At 51.0% G+C, this 19,074-nt stretch overlaps 1 protein-coding gene across 1 annotated transcript in view; it reads left to right on the top strand.

The window, feature by feature from the left end:
* The first annotated feature begins 13,498 nt into the window (after positions 1–13,498).
* Positions 13,499–19,074, top strand: part of PROC (protein C, inactivator of coagulation factors Va and VIIIa) — a 9,970-nt gene continuing 4,394 nt past the window's right edge. The window contains 6 exon segments of the mRNA XM_077766721.1: positions 13,499–13,545; positions 14,773–14,859; positions 15,946–16,112; positions 17,494–17,518; positions 17,634–17,774; positions 17,777–17,842. Of these exon segments, the coding sequence (XP_077622847.1) occupies positions 13,500–13,545; positions 14,773–14,859; positions 15,946–16,112; positions 17,494–17,518; positions 17,634–17,774; positions 17,777–17,842 (532 nt within the window). The 5' untranslated portion in view covers position 13,499.

The raw sequence follows: 19,074 nt of genomic DNA, 5'->3' as shown, positions 1-19,074 counted from the left end.
GCATGGGGGCCATGCTTTCTACAGGTGCTCCCAGCCAAGGACAGAGCGGCCAGCTGCCCTCCCTACCCTGGCTCTCTCTGCTCTGTGCTCGCTCTCTCAACCTCAGTGTCTGTGTGTGTCCCCGCACCTCCCCTCACCCCTGCAGTTTACCCTCTCCTTCCCAAGCTGTTCCAAAGGCCAGTTCAGGTTTGAGTTTTCATTAAACCAAGTTAAATCTGATTTGTGGCGAGATCCTTTCTAAACGCCATTCTCCAATGTAACAAACCAGGGCTCCTCAAGCTCCCAGGGCTGGGGCAGGGTAAGTGCCAAGAGCCTGGAGGATCTTGTGCCAGGCTGTAAGGAAGTGCTCAGAGAGCGACAGAGACATGTCAAAGAGCACAGGGCCAATTCAGAGGAGCTCTCTATGGCCAAATCAGGTACAATTTGAGCAAAAAGTAATAGTAACGGATTATAACTGATAAAATGAAATAAATATTCAAGAGACCATCCCTAAAGCCATAAAAATAATAGACTAGGAGATGCCAAGTGACATGTGTGCATTTTTGATAACTGTGTACATCTGGCGACTATACAGTTTTTATCAAGATTTATAAAAATGCAGAATTTTGTTGACTTTTTTTTTTAAGCTATGTTGTTAGCACACAGAACACTTCATTGTTGTTTTGTGGGAAAGGCTTATGCCACTAATAGAGTATGTCCAAAGCTAGATTGATAAAAACACCTTTCCCTTCTCATTCTGAGAAACTTACTCTTGGTTCCCAGGAGAAGGGACTCCTTGATGTTGACACACACAAGCCACCTTGACACAGATGCCTTGTGGCATGGAAACACTAAAATTCGTTTTTTGTGTCCTCTTCCCCTCTCTCCACCTTCAACTTCAACGTAGACTTGACTCCCTTAAGCCCACAGACTTGTTGGAACTGGACCCCAAGAAGTGGTTCCCAGTGTGGCAGGCAATGTGGACTTTACTGTGTCACCGTGGAGATGGATGGCATCCCTCAGAAGTGTTCCTCTTTTAGCATGTGGAACTTCACATCGACAATTCTGCCACTTTCGTTTACTGAAAGTCGGGGTGGGCTTGTGAAAAGTGGTTAAACAACGCGCTAAATGTGAAATGTCAGCCCTCACTGTGATGTTCAGAGCATCACATGAAGGCTTCATAGGGCTTCAGAGAGGCTGTCTGCTTTGGGTAGTCCTTTGAAGAAGGGAGTTTGAATATTGTCGTCTACTGTTAATGACTTGTCTGCCCGTGTCCTGCCTGAAAACACCATGATTGTTTATGAAAAGTATCTTTAATAAGGCTGAATACAGTTTGGCTTGGAAATTTTTAAAAATAATAATAATAATGGACTAAATAAATGGGGGAGAGAGACAGTTCCTTTTACAGTGGAATTCCCATTGATAAACGTAGAAAGAACAGTGGAAATAGAAAAATCACTATTTGATAAAAACCGCAGTAATAACCACTGCAAACAAGAATCATCAAGGGATACTAAAGTTACTGGGGAAAAGTATCACAAGAACAGGATATTTATACAGTCATAAAGCATCTCCCCGCATCATGTTGATTAATTACAAAGGAAAATAGTAACTTTGTAGCAGAGAAACCTCAGGGAAACACCAGTTTTACCAAGTGATCAAAATTATTATGACCAGTAATTAGACACAGCGACACCAGCTGATTTGGCATCCTGGGAAGCGCACATCACTTTTGTGGTATCCTTGCCTAAAAATGCATAACTCTGATCTAGTAAGGAGAAAACTGAGGTTTGTCCTACAAAATAACCAAAGTATTGGAGTGGCAAGGAAAGACTGAAGAACTGTCCCAGATTGAAGACAAAGGGGACAGGACCACTAAATGCAGATCTGAATGGGATCCTGGACCAGAAACAGAACGCTAGTGGGACATTTGGCAAAATTCAAATCAGATTAGTAGGTAAGTTCCTAGTATTATATCATTGTTAATCCCCTGGCTACGGTCCTTCCACTGTGATTAGATGGAATGTTAACATGAGGCGACTCTGAGCAGAGGGTGCTATACTGGCAACTTTTCTTGTAAGTCTAAATTTTCAAAATAAAAAAGACTGTATGCCGGTTGAGCGTCGGACTTCCGCTCAGCTCACGATCTCGTAGTCAGTGGGTTCCAGCCCCACATCTGGCTCTGCGCTGACATCTCAGAGCCTGGAGCCTGCTTCAGATTCTGTGTCTCCCTCTCTCTCTGCCCCTCCCCTGCTCACACTCTGTTCTCTCCGTCTTTCAAAAGTGAATAAACGTTAATTTTTTTTTTTTAAAAGACTGCATGCTGGTAGTGTCAGGAGGAGGCAGTCTACAGGGTGGCAAATAACTTCCAACAAACTTCTGACGGAACCAGTTGTCAGCACTGCCCACTGCTGGGAAGGTTCAGCATTCTGAGGCTTCCTTCACTCCTGGGTGGAAAGCTGAAGGTGGCTGAGGAGGTCTGTGGGGAGGAGGGAGGTGGGGAGGAGGTGGGGAGGATGGAGTGGGAGGAAGATAGAGTGCATGAACTTGGTGGTGAGCACAGCACTGTTAGGTGTGTTCCAGACACCTTTTTGTAGGCTTGAGATGTTCTTATTTTTATTTTCTTAATATAGTTTTATTTGCTTTTTAAGTTTATTTATTTATTTTGAGAGAGAGAAAGAGCCCACTTGCTCACTGACCCTCAGACCAGAGTAGGGGAGGGTGAGAGAGAGAGAGAGGGAGACAGGGAGTCCCAAGCGCAGCACACAGGCTTGATCTCCTGAAACCGTTAAGTTTCTGAGCCGAAATCAAGACCCACCACCTAACTGACTGAGCCACCCAGGCACCCCAGCTCAAAATGACTTTAAATAAAAAATTTAATGGAATACGTATGTGACAGAATTCAAACAGCACTTAGGTAAGGTGAAGAGCAAAGTCCTTGTCCCCAATTCCTCCTTCTCCTCCCCCACCCCAGGTAAGTGCCCAGCAGGTATAAACAGACAGGTATGTGTATTTATTGTTCATGGAGGTTGAGGGCTCTGTCTTAGGTCAAGGGTGGGTGTCTAGGGGAGTCATGAAGACTGAGAGCCAGGAAGCCTCTGCCAACAGGTGAAGGAGCCCCTTTTCTGCTGCTGTGCTTTGTACTGAAAAAGGGAAAAGACAGCCATGTCTGGATACCGTCAAACACATATTTCACACTGCACCTTGTACCCTATGAGTAATTCATAAAATCAGTTTAGTGTTTCATGATTTTCATTTTTATTTTTAATTTATTATTTAAATGTTTATTTTATTTATTTTAGAGAGAGAGAGAGAAAGCAAGCAGGGGAGGGGCACAGAGAGAGGGAGACAGAAGACAGAATCCCAAGCAGGCATCGCTCTGTCAGCGCAGGGCCTGATGTGGGGCTTGAACCTGCAAACAGCGTGATCATGACCTGAGCCGAAATCAGGAGTGGGACGCTTGACCCACGGAACCACCCAGGCACCCCGTGATGATCATCACTTGTGAAAAACAGAAAAGGAACAGACAATGGCAGGGGCAGGAGTACATCACCTATAATAGGGAGTAGGTGAAACTTATAACCTTTTTGTGAAACTTTGCTGCAATGTAAAATGTATTTCTTACTGAGGACTGAGGTTTAAAAAAAAAGCTTCAAAAACACTGCCTTAAGCCACAACTGGCCTCCAGCCAGCACCGGGATCACCAGGACAGTTCGCCCCAGGGGCTGGTCAAGTATCTGGGAGCAACAAGGCAATAAATGCGCAGGCCTGACTTCCTCGAAACTCTGTGTAAGGACTAAGCTGGTTAATGAGTAACCAGGAGCAACAACCACTTAGCTCCAAGCAAGCCGAGCGGGCGTGCGGTCCCGGGGGACCCTGCCACACCGCACAGGCAGGGCTCTGAGAGATGCCTGGAACAAATCTGGTCCCCAGGCTGCAGGGAGGAGCCCCCCTGCCCGAGGGCACAGCAGTGCCGCCCCGACAGAGGGTGGCCTGGGATGCAGGTGGAGGGCTCTCTCCCGCTGGCCGGGCAGACGCGGGGTAAGGTGTGGCGGGGCTGCAGTGGCTCCCCAGGGGGAGTCCCCACCCCCGCCCCGGAACGTGTTCTCCGAACCCAGCGTGGCCTTCTTCAGAGCCAGGGCCGCGAGCACCCCCTGGAGTGCGGGCAGCAACACTTCAGGCTTCGGGGCCACACAGCTCCCATGATCGCTCTGCTCCGGCGTCCTGAAAAGCAGCCACGGACAGATGTAACATACGAGCACTGCTGTTCCCATACAGCTTCTCATGGACGCTGAAATTTGACCCTCGAGTTTTACGTGATCTTCACTTCTTGCAAAATATTAACCTCCTCGTATTTTTCAACAATTACAAAATGTAAAAACCGTTCTTGGTTCCTGAGCTGAACGAANCCGCTCTCGACACGCCCTCGCCCCGAAGTCCGGACGCCAACACCGCCACCTCTGGCCCAGCGAGCCAGCCGGGGCCCGCCTCCTCCAGGCAGTCTTCCCACGGGGCCTCCTCGGGACCGAGTTACCAGGGGAGAGCCTCCCTTCTGGCACCTTAGGCGCCGCTCTCTGCCGGCCTGTTTGGGGTCTGGCTTCCTCGCCAGGCTGAGCCCCTTGGGGACAGCGGCCGGGTCTTAAGAGACTCCTCCCTTGGGTTAAACAGAACCCCGGCAGAGGAGGTGTGGGGGGGGGGGCGTGTATTGGCGCGACCAGCTTCAGAGAGCCAACTTGGGACACAGGCATACCAGACTCCCAAACCCATGATAATATGTAGAAGATAATTACAACACACATGTGTATGTGTTACTTTAACATAGAAATAGAAAAAATAGTTTATTTAAAATCATATAAGAATTATAAATATGAAAAATCGGTATTTACTGGAAATCATATGTTCTGTATTATTTACTTTTGTGTTACATAAATGCTATTATTTAAACAGAACAATAGGATTATTAATGGCAATTAATACTAGGACCGCTTTGTGAGAAAGACATAAAAATAGGTATATAATGTTTTTATTCTCTGATACAGCAATTTATTTTAACTGCTAATTGGATACTTAAAATGTGTATTAAGATACATACATGTAAAAGGCTACATATGGTATGATTTCATGACATTCTTTTAACAAAAATTTTTTTAATGTTTTATTTATTTCTGAGAGAGAGAGAGAGGCACCATGAGCAGGGATGGGTCAGAGAGGGAGACCAAGAATGCAAAGCAGGTTCCAGGCTCTGAGCTGTCAGCACAGAGCCCAAGGCAGGGCTCGAACCCACGGAACCGTGAGATCATGACCTGAGCTGAAGTCGGACGCTTAACTGACTGAGCCACCCAGGCGCCCTGAGATTTCATGACATTCTTATATGACATTTTGCAAAAGGCAGAAGTATGGAGACAGTGGGGTGGGGGTGGAGTGTTTGGGGGGGGTATGTGGGAGATCTCTGAACCTTCCCTTCCATTTTGCTATGAACCTAAAACTGCTCTATGAAAATATTTTTAAAAAGATACATACATGTAGGACTTTTTAAGAGGAGAACATAAGTACAGTAGGGCTAATTAAACATATTGCCAATACTTAATTAAAAGTAACAATGATATTTCTGCTTCCTTGCCTGCAGCCTTTAGGAAACCCTTCTTTGATGTAGTGATCTGTGTGGCCAAACATAAAATTCTTTGACTCGCAGCCCACATGACACTAACGCTTGCTGTCGGTCCACTGTGATGGCATCAAGCTAAAGATCCTCTCAACGAAATCATCTGAGCATGGAATACTTAGGATCTTCCTAACAACAGCAGGTTTTTAGACCTGTAGGGATTAGATTCCAGCTCTCTGAAAATGCCCATCCTCTTTGTATCTGTAGGCTGGTTTGGGTAGACCAGTTGTTTTGTCAGCCCCGTTGCAGCAATAAATTCAACATTTCAAATGCCATCCTTTTTAAGCATTTTGAAGCTTACTGGGTGTCATAAGTTAAACCTCTCTCTCCTTGTGTGTGAAATGGTTTTAAAGCAGTGATATTTGAATTTATGAAAGTTGGATTACAAATAAATTCCAGTTTTAGTAAAGAAGTGAGAAAGTCCTGTTTAAATTGGCTGTCCTCTTCTGGGTGACATTTTGTTTTATTTCCCCCAAACGGAGTCATTTTTGATTACATGAGTTTTCGGTTATTTCCTATATAGAAGATTGAATACCTCAGGGGCTGTCAGTTCATCCTTTTTCAGGATCCTGCTGGCCTCTTCAAAGATCATCAGTTTTCGAAGAACTGTTCATAAATTTCCATTTGAATGCAATCCTTTTCTCCGTGCTCATTCTCATTATGTTTTCAAACTAGAGGACATTCTTCTTGTCCCACATTTTTTAAACTATTTGATAGTAGCCTAATTTTTTAAGATCTCTTCTGTGACTGGAGATGATGACAGGCCTCTTGTAGTACAGTCTCCTTCCATTTCTAGAACATCAAATAGCTCATGAAGTGCTTTTGCATATTTTGAGGAAACTGAGAAATGACCAAATCTTTCATTGGGAAAACCTCAGTATCACAGGAAGCAAACCACACTCCGCTAGCCATGTGTGTAGGACATTTGGCAGGTAGGACCCTTTCCTTTTCTTTGGTAATAGTTCAGAATTTGCAAACAATTACATTTGCACTGTCTGTCAAATGTGCAGATGAGCAATGTCTCCTTTGTATTCATGGATCATCAACAGTAAAATTTTTTTTCCTGAAGCTTCATTAAAATCTTCACAGAAATCAAAAAGAGCATTTGAAACTCCACTTTTCAAATCAAAGTGCTTGAGAGGTAGGAGAACATTTCTTTATTGCCATGATTGGACGCAGTCCTCTGTATACTGTAGAAACGTGATTGTTACACTGTAAAGGGGCAACACATCTGTTACCGAAATTTCGTCTTTGGTTCACCCACAGGATAGTTCAGGGACAGCCTCTAAATGAGGAAATGTAACTTTACTTGGTGTCATAGACAATCAAAGGAGCAATACATTCATTTATGTGGTACGCCCATGCTAATTCAATGGCCACTTTTTTTTTTTTTTTTTGAGGGAGAGAGGGGACGGGTAGAGAGAGAGAGACAGAGGATCACAAGGAGGCTCTGCACTCAGCTCAGAGCCTGATGCGGGGCTCCCTTCCATGACCCCGGGAACATCACCTAAGCTGAAACCGACTGAGCTACCCAGGTGCCCCAAACAGCCAGTATTTTCAACTGAGAACTGAGGTCTTTGGGGGAGACCAAAAAAACCCCTCTTGTTAATTTAGAAGCGCTTGTTTCCTTGGGGACCTATGAGAATCAGCTTTTACATTCCTTTGTCCACCATGCCCAATCCCCAATTCTTCTCTGTTTATGGTGCAGTATGCCCTTTTTGATGATTTATCTCCATTATCCAACTGCCGTTAAAATAACACAGTCTCTTAGCTTTCTAAATGACCAGGATGTCTGGTTCAGGCTGGCATTGATATTGTAATCATTCTCATTTTCATTATTTGAACTCTTTAAAAAAATATATGGTGACAATATTCACCATGTTAAAAATTAAACTAGGACTGTCTAGGTACAAAGCATGATAGTTAATTCACAGGCAAAGTGGATGTCCGTGCTCCCGATTGCAGTGCACTTCAGTCTTCACCAGGTGGTGTAATCACAGATGATGCCTGATCATGAACTGTTGTCAGCAGCAGCAGCAGAGACTAGGGAAAGTCCTGGGTGCATTTGGTACTAAAGCCAGTATCGTTTTCAGCCCCTCTTTTTGGGGTCACCTTTGCATTTTGTACCTTTCCCCTAACCTTCTGTACCTGTTATTGAACACTGGGACTTTCCTCGTCCCAGGGAAGAGTTTACCAGATGTAGGACTTTTGGTGCTAAAATCGGGATAGTCCCAGACCAACTGGGACAGCTGGTCACCCCAGCACATGTGTGGAGACTCAAGAAATAAGTCTAATATGAATACTGTACGATCTCACTTGCATGTGGGATCTAAAAAAAACTCAACTCATAGATTAAAAAACAGATTATTGGTTACCAGAGGTGGAGTGAGGGGTAAGGGGGTCCAATGGTACAAACTTCCTCTTACAAATAACTTCTGGGGATGTAACTTGCAACATGGTAACTATAGCTAATCATTCTGTATTGTATTTATGAAAGTCACGAAGACAGTAGATTTAAAGAATTCTCATCACAAGAAAAAAAGATATATCCGTGTCAGGTGATGGATGTCAGCTAAACTTTGGTGATCGTTTTGCAATGTATACATACATTAAATCATCTTGTATGCCTTCATCTAACACAATGTTGTATGCTTTATCTCAATAAAACTGAAACCATCTCAGTATAAAACAATCGTATTTCTATATACTAGTTACAAACAATTAATTGGTAAATTGAAATATTTAAAATGCCATTTATCATAGCGTTTTTAAAAACATAAAATAAGTAGGAAAAATTAAACAAAATATGTTCAAGATCTATATGCTAAAAGCTACCAAACGTTGGTGAGAGAAATTAATAAAGACCTAAGTAAATGGGGACAAATACCACGCTAATAGATCAGAAAACCATTGTTAAGGTGAATCTTCTCCCCAGATCATTCTATAGAATTAATTCAATCCATTCAAAATCCCAGCAAGCATTTAAAAATTTTTTTAATGCTTACCATCATTAGGGATAGGGGAAATAAAATAAGATACTACCACACACCTATTAGAATAGCTAAAAATAACAAAATAAAACCAAAAAACTGACCACAGTAAGCACTGGGAAGGATGCAGAACACCGGGACACTCATATTTTGCTTGTGGGAACGCAAAACATTATGGCCGCTTTACTGAACAGTATTTTTTAAACTTATTTACTTATTCTTGAGAGAGATGGGAGGGAGGGGCAGAGAGAGGGAGAAAGAGAATCCCAAGTAGACTCTGTGGAGCCCAACACAGGGCTCAAACTCATGAATTATGAGATCCCGACCTGAGCAGAAATCAGGAGTCAGACGCTTTACCAACTGAGCCACCCAGGTGCCCCTGTTTTTGTTTTTAATGAAAGTAAACATGTGCCTATCACGAAACTCAGCAGTCCCATTTATACATATTCGCCCAAGAAAAATGAAAACATATCCACACTAAGTCCTCTACACGAATGTTCTAGAAGTTTTATTTAATAATAGCCAAGAAGTGGGGAACGGGTAACCAGCTGTGGTATATCCATATAATGGAAACTTCTGAGCTATAGAAACTACAGATACACATATCCACATGGAGGAATCTCAAAAGCTTTATTTTATGTTGAGTGATAGAAGCCAGTCATAAAAGGCTATGTACTGTAGGACTCCATTTATATGCCATTCTAGGAAAAGCAACAGAAACTCCATCAATGGTAGCCAGAGGCTGGTGGTGGGGCACAGGGGAATTTTCAGGGTGACAGAAATGTCCCATATCATAATTGTGGTGGTGGTTACACTGTTACATACATTTGTCAAAACAAACAGAACAGGGCTGGGGGACAGGGGTTAGAGGCAGGCGCCTGGGTGGCTCAGTCGGTTATGCCTCTGACTTTGGCTCAGGTCATGATCTCCCAGTTCATGAGTTCGAGCACATTGGACTCTGTGCACTGACAGCTTGGAGCCTGGAGCCTGCTTCAGATTCTGTTTCTCCATCTTTCTTTGCCTCTTCCCACTCATGCACTGTCTCTTTCTCTCTCTCTCTTGCTCTCAAAAATAAAAGCATTTTTAAAAAGAGCCATATACTTGACTTTTAAAAACAAACAGAAAGGTACATTTAAAAAGCAAATTTTGGGACACCTGGGTGGCTCCATTGGTTAAATGTCCAACTTTGGCTCAGATCATGATCTCCCACACCATGAGTTTGAGCCCTGCCATGAGCTCTGTGCTGACAGCTCAGAGCCTGGAGGCTGCTTCAGATTCTGTGTCTGCCCCTTTCCCACTCACACTGTCTCTCTCTCTCTCTCTCTTTCTCTCTCTCTCTCAAAAATAAATAAAAATTTAAAAAATTTTATAAAAAGTGAACTTTATTGCATGTAAATTATTCCTCAAACCTTTTTTCTTTTTTTTAAAGAATCCGTGTGTGTCTTTGTGCCATTGGCACCAGGCTGCATATGTCCATCTCCATGTAATGGGATGCTCCCCAGGGCCTGTCCCGGTGCTGTCTTCCCCTCCCTACCCAGGCTGAGCCCTGAGCGGCTCCAGGGCTTTCCTGCCAGAGGGAAGGGACAAGACACAGGGTGGGAGGGGGAGGGAGAAGGGCCAGCAACAGTCCTGGGAGCCCTCCATCCCGCCCCTCTGGTCAGGAGAGGTGGCTCAGGGTGGGTTCTGCCACCCATGCAGAGGGTCAGAGCCAGTGCTAGGTAAGAGGACACTCCAGCCCCTGGGGACCGGCATCTCCGAATGCTCTGAGCCGGTGGCTGTGCCACACAGGTGGCAGCTGTCCTGACCTCTCCCTGTCCTGCCTCTCCTGCCCCACCTGCTCCACACCTTCGCTGCCATGCATAAAAGGGGACACCCATGTCCTCTGGGGCTCTGATCCTCATGAAGCTTCGTGTGGCACCTTGCTTTCTCTCTAGGACCCGGGGAAGCCAAGTGAGGATGTTGTTGTTGATTTGATCACCACAGTCTCTGCCCACCTCACAGGAAATACTTAATTTACCCTCCTAACAACCCCCTGAGGTGCACACTGTTTTTGGCCTCATTTCACAGACCTGGAAACTGAGGCTGAGGGATGGAACCAAGATGAAGTTTAAACCCGCGTGAGCCTGACCCCAAAGATGAGCACGCTCAATGCCATCTCATGGTTTTGGCTTTTGTCCCCTTACACACACGTCTGCTTCTTACTCCTCTGCGTGTGTCCTCATGCATGCAGCGAATTCCCTGCACACAAAGGTCCTTCCTCTCTCTGATTCACAGCTGGCTGTGACGCTCTGGCATCAACAGGGGTGACTCACATCTGGGAAGGAAAATGCCAGTGTCAGACAAGGCAAATTGGCGGTGCCCACCAGGCTAGGCAAGGGGCCTCTTGGAACAGCAGCCTGGATCCGCCCTGGGGACCGGTTTCGGGAGCACAGACCCCTGGCTTCCTGGCAGCACTCTCCAAGCGATGGCAGCCTTTCAGCCAGCACAACTCAGGGACTAGCTGGTGGTGGGGACGCCCCCTCCTTCAGGGAGGTCACCTGGGTCCCCTGCTCTGCCAGCCAACAAACTCAAGGACTAGCTGGTGGTGGGGACGCCCCCTCCTTCAGGGAGGTCACCTGGGTCCCCTGCTCTGCCAGCCAACAAGGAGACCGTGATGCAGGCATCCCCACTATGGTGCCCCAGCAGGCGGATGAGCATGAAGAAAGGAACCCTCCTGTCCTTCTCTGGGCAGCCTTCAAGGCCTTGGCAGATCCTGGCATCGGTCACTTCTCCCACAGGCTCTTCTGGGTGCCAGGGCTTTGGGCCTCTGGGCTGGTTCAGGTGTGAGTACCTCAGGCAGAGACCCTTACCACCTTCAGGATCAGTGTGGGCACCCGATATAGACTTCACATGGAAATGACCATCTGCGCTGGCTGGGGGACACATGGCAGGTGAGGGGTTTGGTGGAGAGGGAAGGAGTGGGGAGTCCCAGTGAGCACTCACTATGCCTTGCGCGCGCAAGGGGGAGGTGAAGAGGGCAGCGGGAAGTGGAGTGGAGGAGGGGCAAGCCTGGAACAGCGGCAGACCTGGAAGGGAGGACACCTGGGAGCTAGAATGTAGGCGCAGGAGGCATGTCCCAAGCTCCCCGGCTGCACTAGCTGTCTTTCTCGTGTGGCCAAGCACATGGCCTCCCTGCTTCCTGCCTGAGTTCTGAGGACCATGTGTCCCCTTCTCCAGGCAGCTGCCACACACCCTTGCAAATGGCTACTGGCTCCCTACTTCCCACAGGCACCATTCCAAACTCTATTACCTTCTTCTCCCCCTCCCGTCCCTCCCCATGCCAATGCCTCCCCTGCTGTTTGTCTCCTTGCCCCCCCTCCCTCCCCTCTCTCTCCTCCTGAGGGCGCTTCCTCTATTACTAGGTCTGGCTTGCCCTGTGACCTCCAGCTGAAGCTCCACCTCCTCCAGGCAGCCTTCCCTGGCCATCTCAGCTTGTGCTGATTTCCCCTGGCCCTACTCCTCTTGCCTTCTCACGTGGCTGTGTGGGCAGCACGAGGGCCTGGAGCCCTTCAGCCCAGGCCTGGAGCCGCCCTGGCCTGGGAGGCATCCGGTTGTAGGATTGAGAGCTGCCCCAGTCAATGTGAGGGAAGTTAAGGAAAGAGGGGATTTTCCTAGGAGGGCAGGGGAGCCTCATGAGCCCAAAGGCAGGATGTGCCCACTCTGGAGGTAGGGGCCTTGCCCTGCTGATCCCTTGGACTCTGGGGGTCTAATGCCTCCTGTCTCAGCCTCTCTCCCTAATCCACATCTGTTTCCTCTGCTTCAGGCCCAAACACGCATGTCCAGGGCAGTGCTCACAGCGGAGCGAGGGCCCTGAGGTCCTACTCCTGGGCTGCGGTGGAGAATCAGACTGACCCCTGGGTCAGGTGACTTTCCTGCATGGTCCCAGAGGTCAGCAGGGCAGGATCACATGACCCTGCGAGGGGTCCAGCTTTGAGGGGTATGGTCAAGTGTTCTGGGAGCAGGTTGGGTGTGGGAGAAGTGGGTGCATGTCCCATACGGTGTGTACAGGGAAGCAAGATGCCCGGACTGAAGGGCATGTTCTATCAACTGATGTTGATGGATTGAAGGGCCGGTGCCAAGGCTCTTTCCCAGCATCCTCGCAGCCTTTCTGGAACCTGGTCTGTTTTTCTCACTTGTTTACAAAAGCGGCCCCAACAGGTACCAGGAAGACCTGAGTCTACACTCGGCCTGCCACCTAGCAGCTTGGTGAATTTGGGCAATTAATACGAGATTTCTGAGTGTCCTCACCTGCAAAGGAGAGATTACAAGAGTAACCATGTGCCATTGCAGGGGCAGCTATAGGAGTGACTGGAGCTGAAGGTCTAGCCAAGTGTCCCCCCCCACCCCCCGGCACTCACACAGAAGGGACCGGAGAGGTGCACCTTTTCATGCGAGAATCAAGATAGTGTATCACTATGTAATTTATGTAATTGACAGTGTGGTTTTTCTTTCATGCTGGCACATAAAATGGGTGCAACTTATAGTTAATGACATCCTAGATTTGGTGAAATATGGAATCGTTAACAGTTGTGCTGCTCTGGGGGAAACCGCAATGTATCTGGTAAAAATGTCCCCTTCTGCAACATAAGGACAAGGCCCTCCTTCACTGTGAGGCCAAAGTGAGGCTACATCCATAGGCAGCTTGACAGTGCCCATCCTTCAGCTCCTGCCCTCCCGGTTGGCACCAATTGCTGGACAAAGGTGGGCTGTGGGAAAACCAGGCCATCCTGAGCCAGGAGCCTGTTTGTTTATCTGTGGAGGGGGCAGCCTCCACACTGAGGGCCAAGCAAATATTTGCGGTTATGGATTAACTCGAGGTCCAGACTGTCATGGCGGCAGGACGGAGACCTTGCAATCTCTCCCTGGCCTACCCCAGTAAGTCCCCTTCGAGGCAGGTCGGTGAGGGGGGACGGAGGAGGGATGGGCAGATTAGAAGGCCAAAGTGTCCAGCCAGGGTTCGAGAAGCTGGCCACAGCTCGGGCTAACGGGAAATCAGGGCTCTGTCACCAGGCCGGCCAGGGTGCCGCCGACTTTCCTGAGGCCTGGGTGCCACAGTTCCAAGGGGCCTTCCCCCCGGACCCTGAGGCCTCCAGGGATCAGGGACATAATCAGAGGCAGTTTGGAGCCCAGGAGCCCAGGAGCTGTCCTCCCCACCCCGCCACCTCTAAGCCTGGGGAGTGGGAGTCAGTGAAGATGGAAAGCAAGGTCAGACGGAGTGGGGGTGGTGGTGCAGATGCAGCAGGCCTACCCCCCGGGGCTTGGAGGCAGGGGACTGCTCGCTCCTAGGTTTCTGGGACTTTGTAGGGCAGCGCTAGTTTGGGGCAGGGGTTAGGACCCTGGGCCTGGAGCCACACAGGCCTAGGCTCAGGTCCTAGCTCTGCAGTGTCCTGGCTGTGGGTGTTTAGTAAGCTTCCACGTGACCTTCTATAAAATGGGGTGATAACTACCCCCTCCAGGGGGTGATGAGTTCTAACTGAGATAATGATACCGGACATTTACTGAGCATTTGCTGTGTAGAAACCCTGTGTTAAGAGCGTTATATTTAATTCTCACAATAATCCCAATAAGGCAGAAATAACAGCTTTTCTAGCCATTTTACAAGCGAGGAAACCAAGGCAAGGAGTTAGGTGACCTGCCTGGTATTGCTGCCCTGGAGCGGGGATTGCTCCAAGTGGTCTGACTTGGTGGCCTGCCTTCTGAACCACACACCGATTGCTAGAAAAACACCCTGAATGTCCGGTAAATCCTGGCCATCAGATCAGCAAAGGCACCACCCCCTAACCTGACCAAAGAACAGGACAAGGAAGGACACGAACATTCTGAGCACAGCTGCCGTGGCCCTTTAGTGCTGAGTCACCTTTGAACTTCCCCAGGACTCCATGCCCTTGCCTCCTTTCCTCTTCATCCCTCAGACTCTGGGCAAATGCTGTGACCTCAGCCCCACACAGGCAAGGACGTTGAGGTGCCAGTGGCTGTCTGTCCAGTGAATAGGGACCCCCCGCGCCCCCCCCCCCGCAGCCTTGCCCATGAGAGGGCCGGGGCAGCAGGCAGAGGTGGGGGGCAGGTGGGGCTGCCGGAAGCTCAGGAGTCCTCCTCAGACAGGTGCCAGCAACTCCAGAATGTGGCAGCTCGGGAGCCTCTTACTGTTGGTGACCATCTGGGGAACTTCCGGCACACCAGCTTCTCCTGGTAAGGCCACTCTCCTCCCTCCCTGGGACCCTCCGGTCTTCATAGGCTGTTGGGCCAGCAGCTGCCCCCACTCCCTGGTGGGTGGAGACTGGGGGAGTGGGCAGCTGTGACAGCAGTTAGCCCTGAGGGGGGTCATGTCCTGAAGTCCTGAAGCTCCTTCCTCCAGCCTGGGAGTGGGCCACAGAGTCCCCAGGCCTTTCCCCTCCACCCACCCACTCCTTCAACCACCAGAGCCAGACCTGGCCACCACCCCATAGGGCTGCAGGGCAGCTTTCCCGTCCAAGGCAGTGACTTGTGCAGTGACTGCCCTGCCCCACCCCTCCCTTGGCCCCCACACCAGGGTGCCATCTGAGGCCTAAGGGGGAGTGAGCGGCCAGTGGCATTCTGCACACCGGCTGCTGCTGGCCTTTGTGCCTCTTCTTGAGCTGCTTATCTGCTGGGGAGCCCCACTCGCACCGGGGGTCCACATGGCTCCTCTGTCCAGACTCAGCTCAGAGGCTTCCTCTCCTGGCCTTTGCACCGGCCCCTCCAGCCTCTCTTCCTCACTTCCCTGACCTGGCCCCTCGGTCCCAGCCGTCCCTTGTCTGACAGACACCTCTCAGAGCTCCCAGGTCTCTGTCCTTCAGCTGTGCCTGCCTGAGGGGAAGGCTGGGAAGTGGCTGGGGAGGTCAAGCTGGGGAGGGAGGGAGTGGCGAGATAGGGTTGTACAGGGGTACTCAGAACAACGCAACCAGCTGAACCTTGCAGTCTTGGTAATGACAGCAGCACCCAGCCGACAAGGGGCACTGGGCAATCACTTCTGGGTCAGGCACTGTGCTGTTAGTCACCAGTATCTCATCCTCATGTTTGCATGAATAGGCTGAGGTTTAGAGAGGCAAAGCCACCGGCTCAAGGTCACATGGAGCTCAGGTTGGCTCAGCACATGGGTGGCCAAGTCTCCTGTCCTGTCCTCTAAGGCTGGTCATCTGCTGCCTGTGGAAGAGGAGGGCAGAGGAGCAGGGCGGATTTCAGGCCCCCCCCACCCGGCTTCAGGCTGCCCGCAGCGCGGCCCCTCCACTAAAGCAGGCTCCCCTCCTCCCAAACCAGACTCAGTGTTCGCCAGCAGCGAGCGCGCCCACCAGGTGCTACGGATCCGCAAGCGAGCCAACACCTTCCTAGAGGAGCTCCGGGCCGGCAACCTGGAGCGGGAGTGCCTGGAGGAGATCTGTGACTTGGAGGAGGCCCAGGAGATTTTCCAAAATGTGGAAGACACAGTAAGGCTGGGTGAAGACAATGGGTCCACCGGTGGCCAGCAGGGGGGAGGGGGGTTGGAGGAGGAGGATGGGGGCTGGGGCCCCCACTGCTCAGGCCCTCTCCCCTTCCCCCAGCTTGCTAGAGGGGTGTGAGGAGAATGAAGAGGGACACTGGCCCTGTGGTCTTGGTCAGGATGCATGTCACTGCAAGGAACAGAATTTTGCAATTAGTTCCAAGAATAGGGAGTCTGGTGGAGCCTTAGGCTGGGATTCCCAACAATCCCACTGGAGGAAGTTCAGCCCACCCTCTGCCCACCACTGGCCACTACTGCCTCACCTATTCTCTGTGACCAGAATGCCACCTTGTCTGCTTCCAGCCATGCACCTGCCAAGCAGGGTGTGTGTGACCCAAGACTCCCTGATGTCTGCCCACATACACTCCCTCCGTGCCTCAGCTCAAATTCTCAAGAGGCTTAAACCTCATTGCTCAGGGGATCTGAGGAAGACACCATGTCCTCTCTGGCTCCCAGGGCCCTGAGGTGGAAGCATGGATTGGTAAGGGAGGTGGCTCTCTGGTACAAGACTCAGACCCCCCCATTCCCAAGGGCCTGCTGAAGCTACTAGGACAAAGAGCTGTCACCCCGGGGCCCCTTCTGAGCTGTCTGTAGGGACTTCCCAGGCTGAGGGGGGGCTCTGGTCTGCCCCTTCCACTGCACCCCCTTGCCTAGATCCCCACTTCCCAAGCGGCCTCCTCAGCAGCCGCCCCAAGGACTCTCTGCAGCCAGCACTGGGGCAGATCACCTCCCTCTCCCGCCTCACCCTGAGGTCTCCCAGGCCCCGCAGAGCACAGACTGGGTCAGGCGTCCAGCAGTGGGTCTCAGGTGTGGTGGCCCCAGGCCATCAGCCACAGGGGGGCTGGGTTAGACCAGCAGACCTTCCAAATCCAATCAGCGTCTAACCCACAAGGTCTCAACTTTGAGAAGCTGGCTTAGGGAAGGACCACACACACGGGAGGTCCAGAAAAGCCTAAAGGAGTGCTGGGGGCCCGGCACGAGGCTGAGCAACCTGGTGGGAGATCTGGGTCCCTTCCGCCGCCACAGAGGCTGTTGTGGTAGCGACGGTCCGGAGAGCAGGCTTCCAACCGCGATGGGGGTAGGGTGGGGTGCATGGGATGCGGGTGGAGATGGGTCAGGGGGCTGGGGCAGGGAGGAGAGTGTGGCCCTACTCCGGCTGCAGCTGCCCCAGCAGCTGGCGGCTGGCAGGACAAGCAGGGGTGGACTCCTGTTTGTCCACCAGCCCTTCCCCGCCGCTGCCCGCCCTGGGCCGCAGCCGAGAGGTGCCCCGCAGGCTCCCCCTGCGCACACGGGCTGACGGCCGCTCATGCCGCCCCTTCTCTCCACAGCTGGCCTTCTGGGCCAAGTACACGGGTGAGTGCGATCTAGATCCCAGGCCGCTGTGCCCGCGCCCCCTCGGGTCCTTTGGGCCGCGGTAGGGACGGGGACGGGCTGGCGGCACCAGTGACACCTCTTCGGCGTGTCGCAGACGAGGACCAGTGCGCGGCGCCCCCGCCCGAGCACCTGTGCGACAGCCCGTGCTGCGGGCACGGCAATTGCATCGACGGCATCAGGGCCTTCCGCTGCGACTGCGACCCGGGATGGGAGGGCCGTTTCTGCCAGCACGGTNCCGGCGCCGCTGCCGCTGCGCTCCGGGCTACAGGCTGGAGGACGACCATCTGCAGTGCGAGCCCACGGGTGAGCCCCCCAACCCAGGGAGGAGACGCGGCGCCCCTGCGCCGGGTGCTCGGTCGTGCGGTCGGGGGGTGGGGTGTCCTCGGGTCATTTTCCCGCCTGCTCTTTCCCCCACCTTCCTGCCTCGCTCCAGGTGCCCCTGCTCCCCTTGGGGACAACTGTCCGGAGGAGCATGAGCCCATAGGTCGCTCATCTCCCGAACTGTGAGCGGATGTAGGGGCCCGGCCTCTGGCACCCTCCTCCACCGCCTCCGCTGGCCTTATTCTCTGAAGGCACGTTGTCCAGCCTGGCATCCCGGTTCCCCTGTTACCCCCGGCTTCTCTGAGGAGGGATAGGAAACATGAGTGCGCCTTCTTTTCTATTTTCCTTCTTACACATTTTATCACTTCGCATATGTACGAGGAAGTGAGGTTTTACAAGTCTTGTGATTGAATTCCAGCAGGTGGCCGCTCAGCGTGCCATTCGCTCAGCGTGTCATTCGTCCTACAGTGCCCTGGGTGGACCCACATCTTCCGCCTCAGGGCACATTTCCTTAATTATGTCTTCCATCATCTACAGCTGCTTTCTCTGTTCTCTCTTTCTGGGCCTCCTGTTATTCGGATCTTTTTCCTCTGGGTTGCTCTTTTAGCTCTATTATTGCTTCTATTTTCCATCTCTTTGACTTTGTGTTCTTCTTTCAGGGAACTTTCCACAACTGTATATTCCAATCTTTTTACTTAGAAGAAATGTCTAACTTCTTATTTTGAAAAAGAGATTCACAGGAACTTACAATGAAATACCTGGTGGACCTGGTGGCCTGTGGGCTTTCCTGTGAGGCCATTGGACAGCCCAGGCCACTGGCAGAATCTCTACTCTCCACCCCCTCTGGTGTTTAGGCCATTTCCTGAGGGAAATCCTCCAGGTTCATGTTTGGGTGGGTCTAGCCCCCTAGAGTAGGGCAGGGAAGGGCCCCCCCCCCGGAGTAGAGCAAGGAAGAGTGTGGCCCCCCACCTGGAGTAGGGCAGGGAAGAGTTGAGGTCTCCCTGGAGTACAGCTGGAAGAGTCCGGTCCCCCCACCTCCAGAGTAGAGAGGGAAAGAGCCTGGCCCCTCTGGAGTAGAGCAGGGAAGAGCCCGGCCCCCCTGGAGTAGAACAGGGAAGAGCTAGGCCCCTGGTGTAGAGCAGGGAGGAGTGTGGCCCCCTGGAGTAGAGCAGGGAAGAGTCCTGGCCCCTGCAGTAGAGAAGAGAAGAGTTGGC

Source organism: Crocuta crocuta, unplaced genomic scaffold, assembly GCF_008692635.1.
Source record: "Crocuta crocuta isolate KB4526 unplaced genomic scaffold, BGI_CrCroc_1.0 scaffold5, whole genome shotgun sequence".
NCBI classification, from domain to species: Eukaryota; Metazoa; Chordata; class Mammalia; order Carnivora; family Hyaenidae; genus Crocuta; species Crocuta crocuta.
This window is presented reverse-complemented; position numbering and strand designations above follow the sequence as displayed.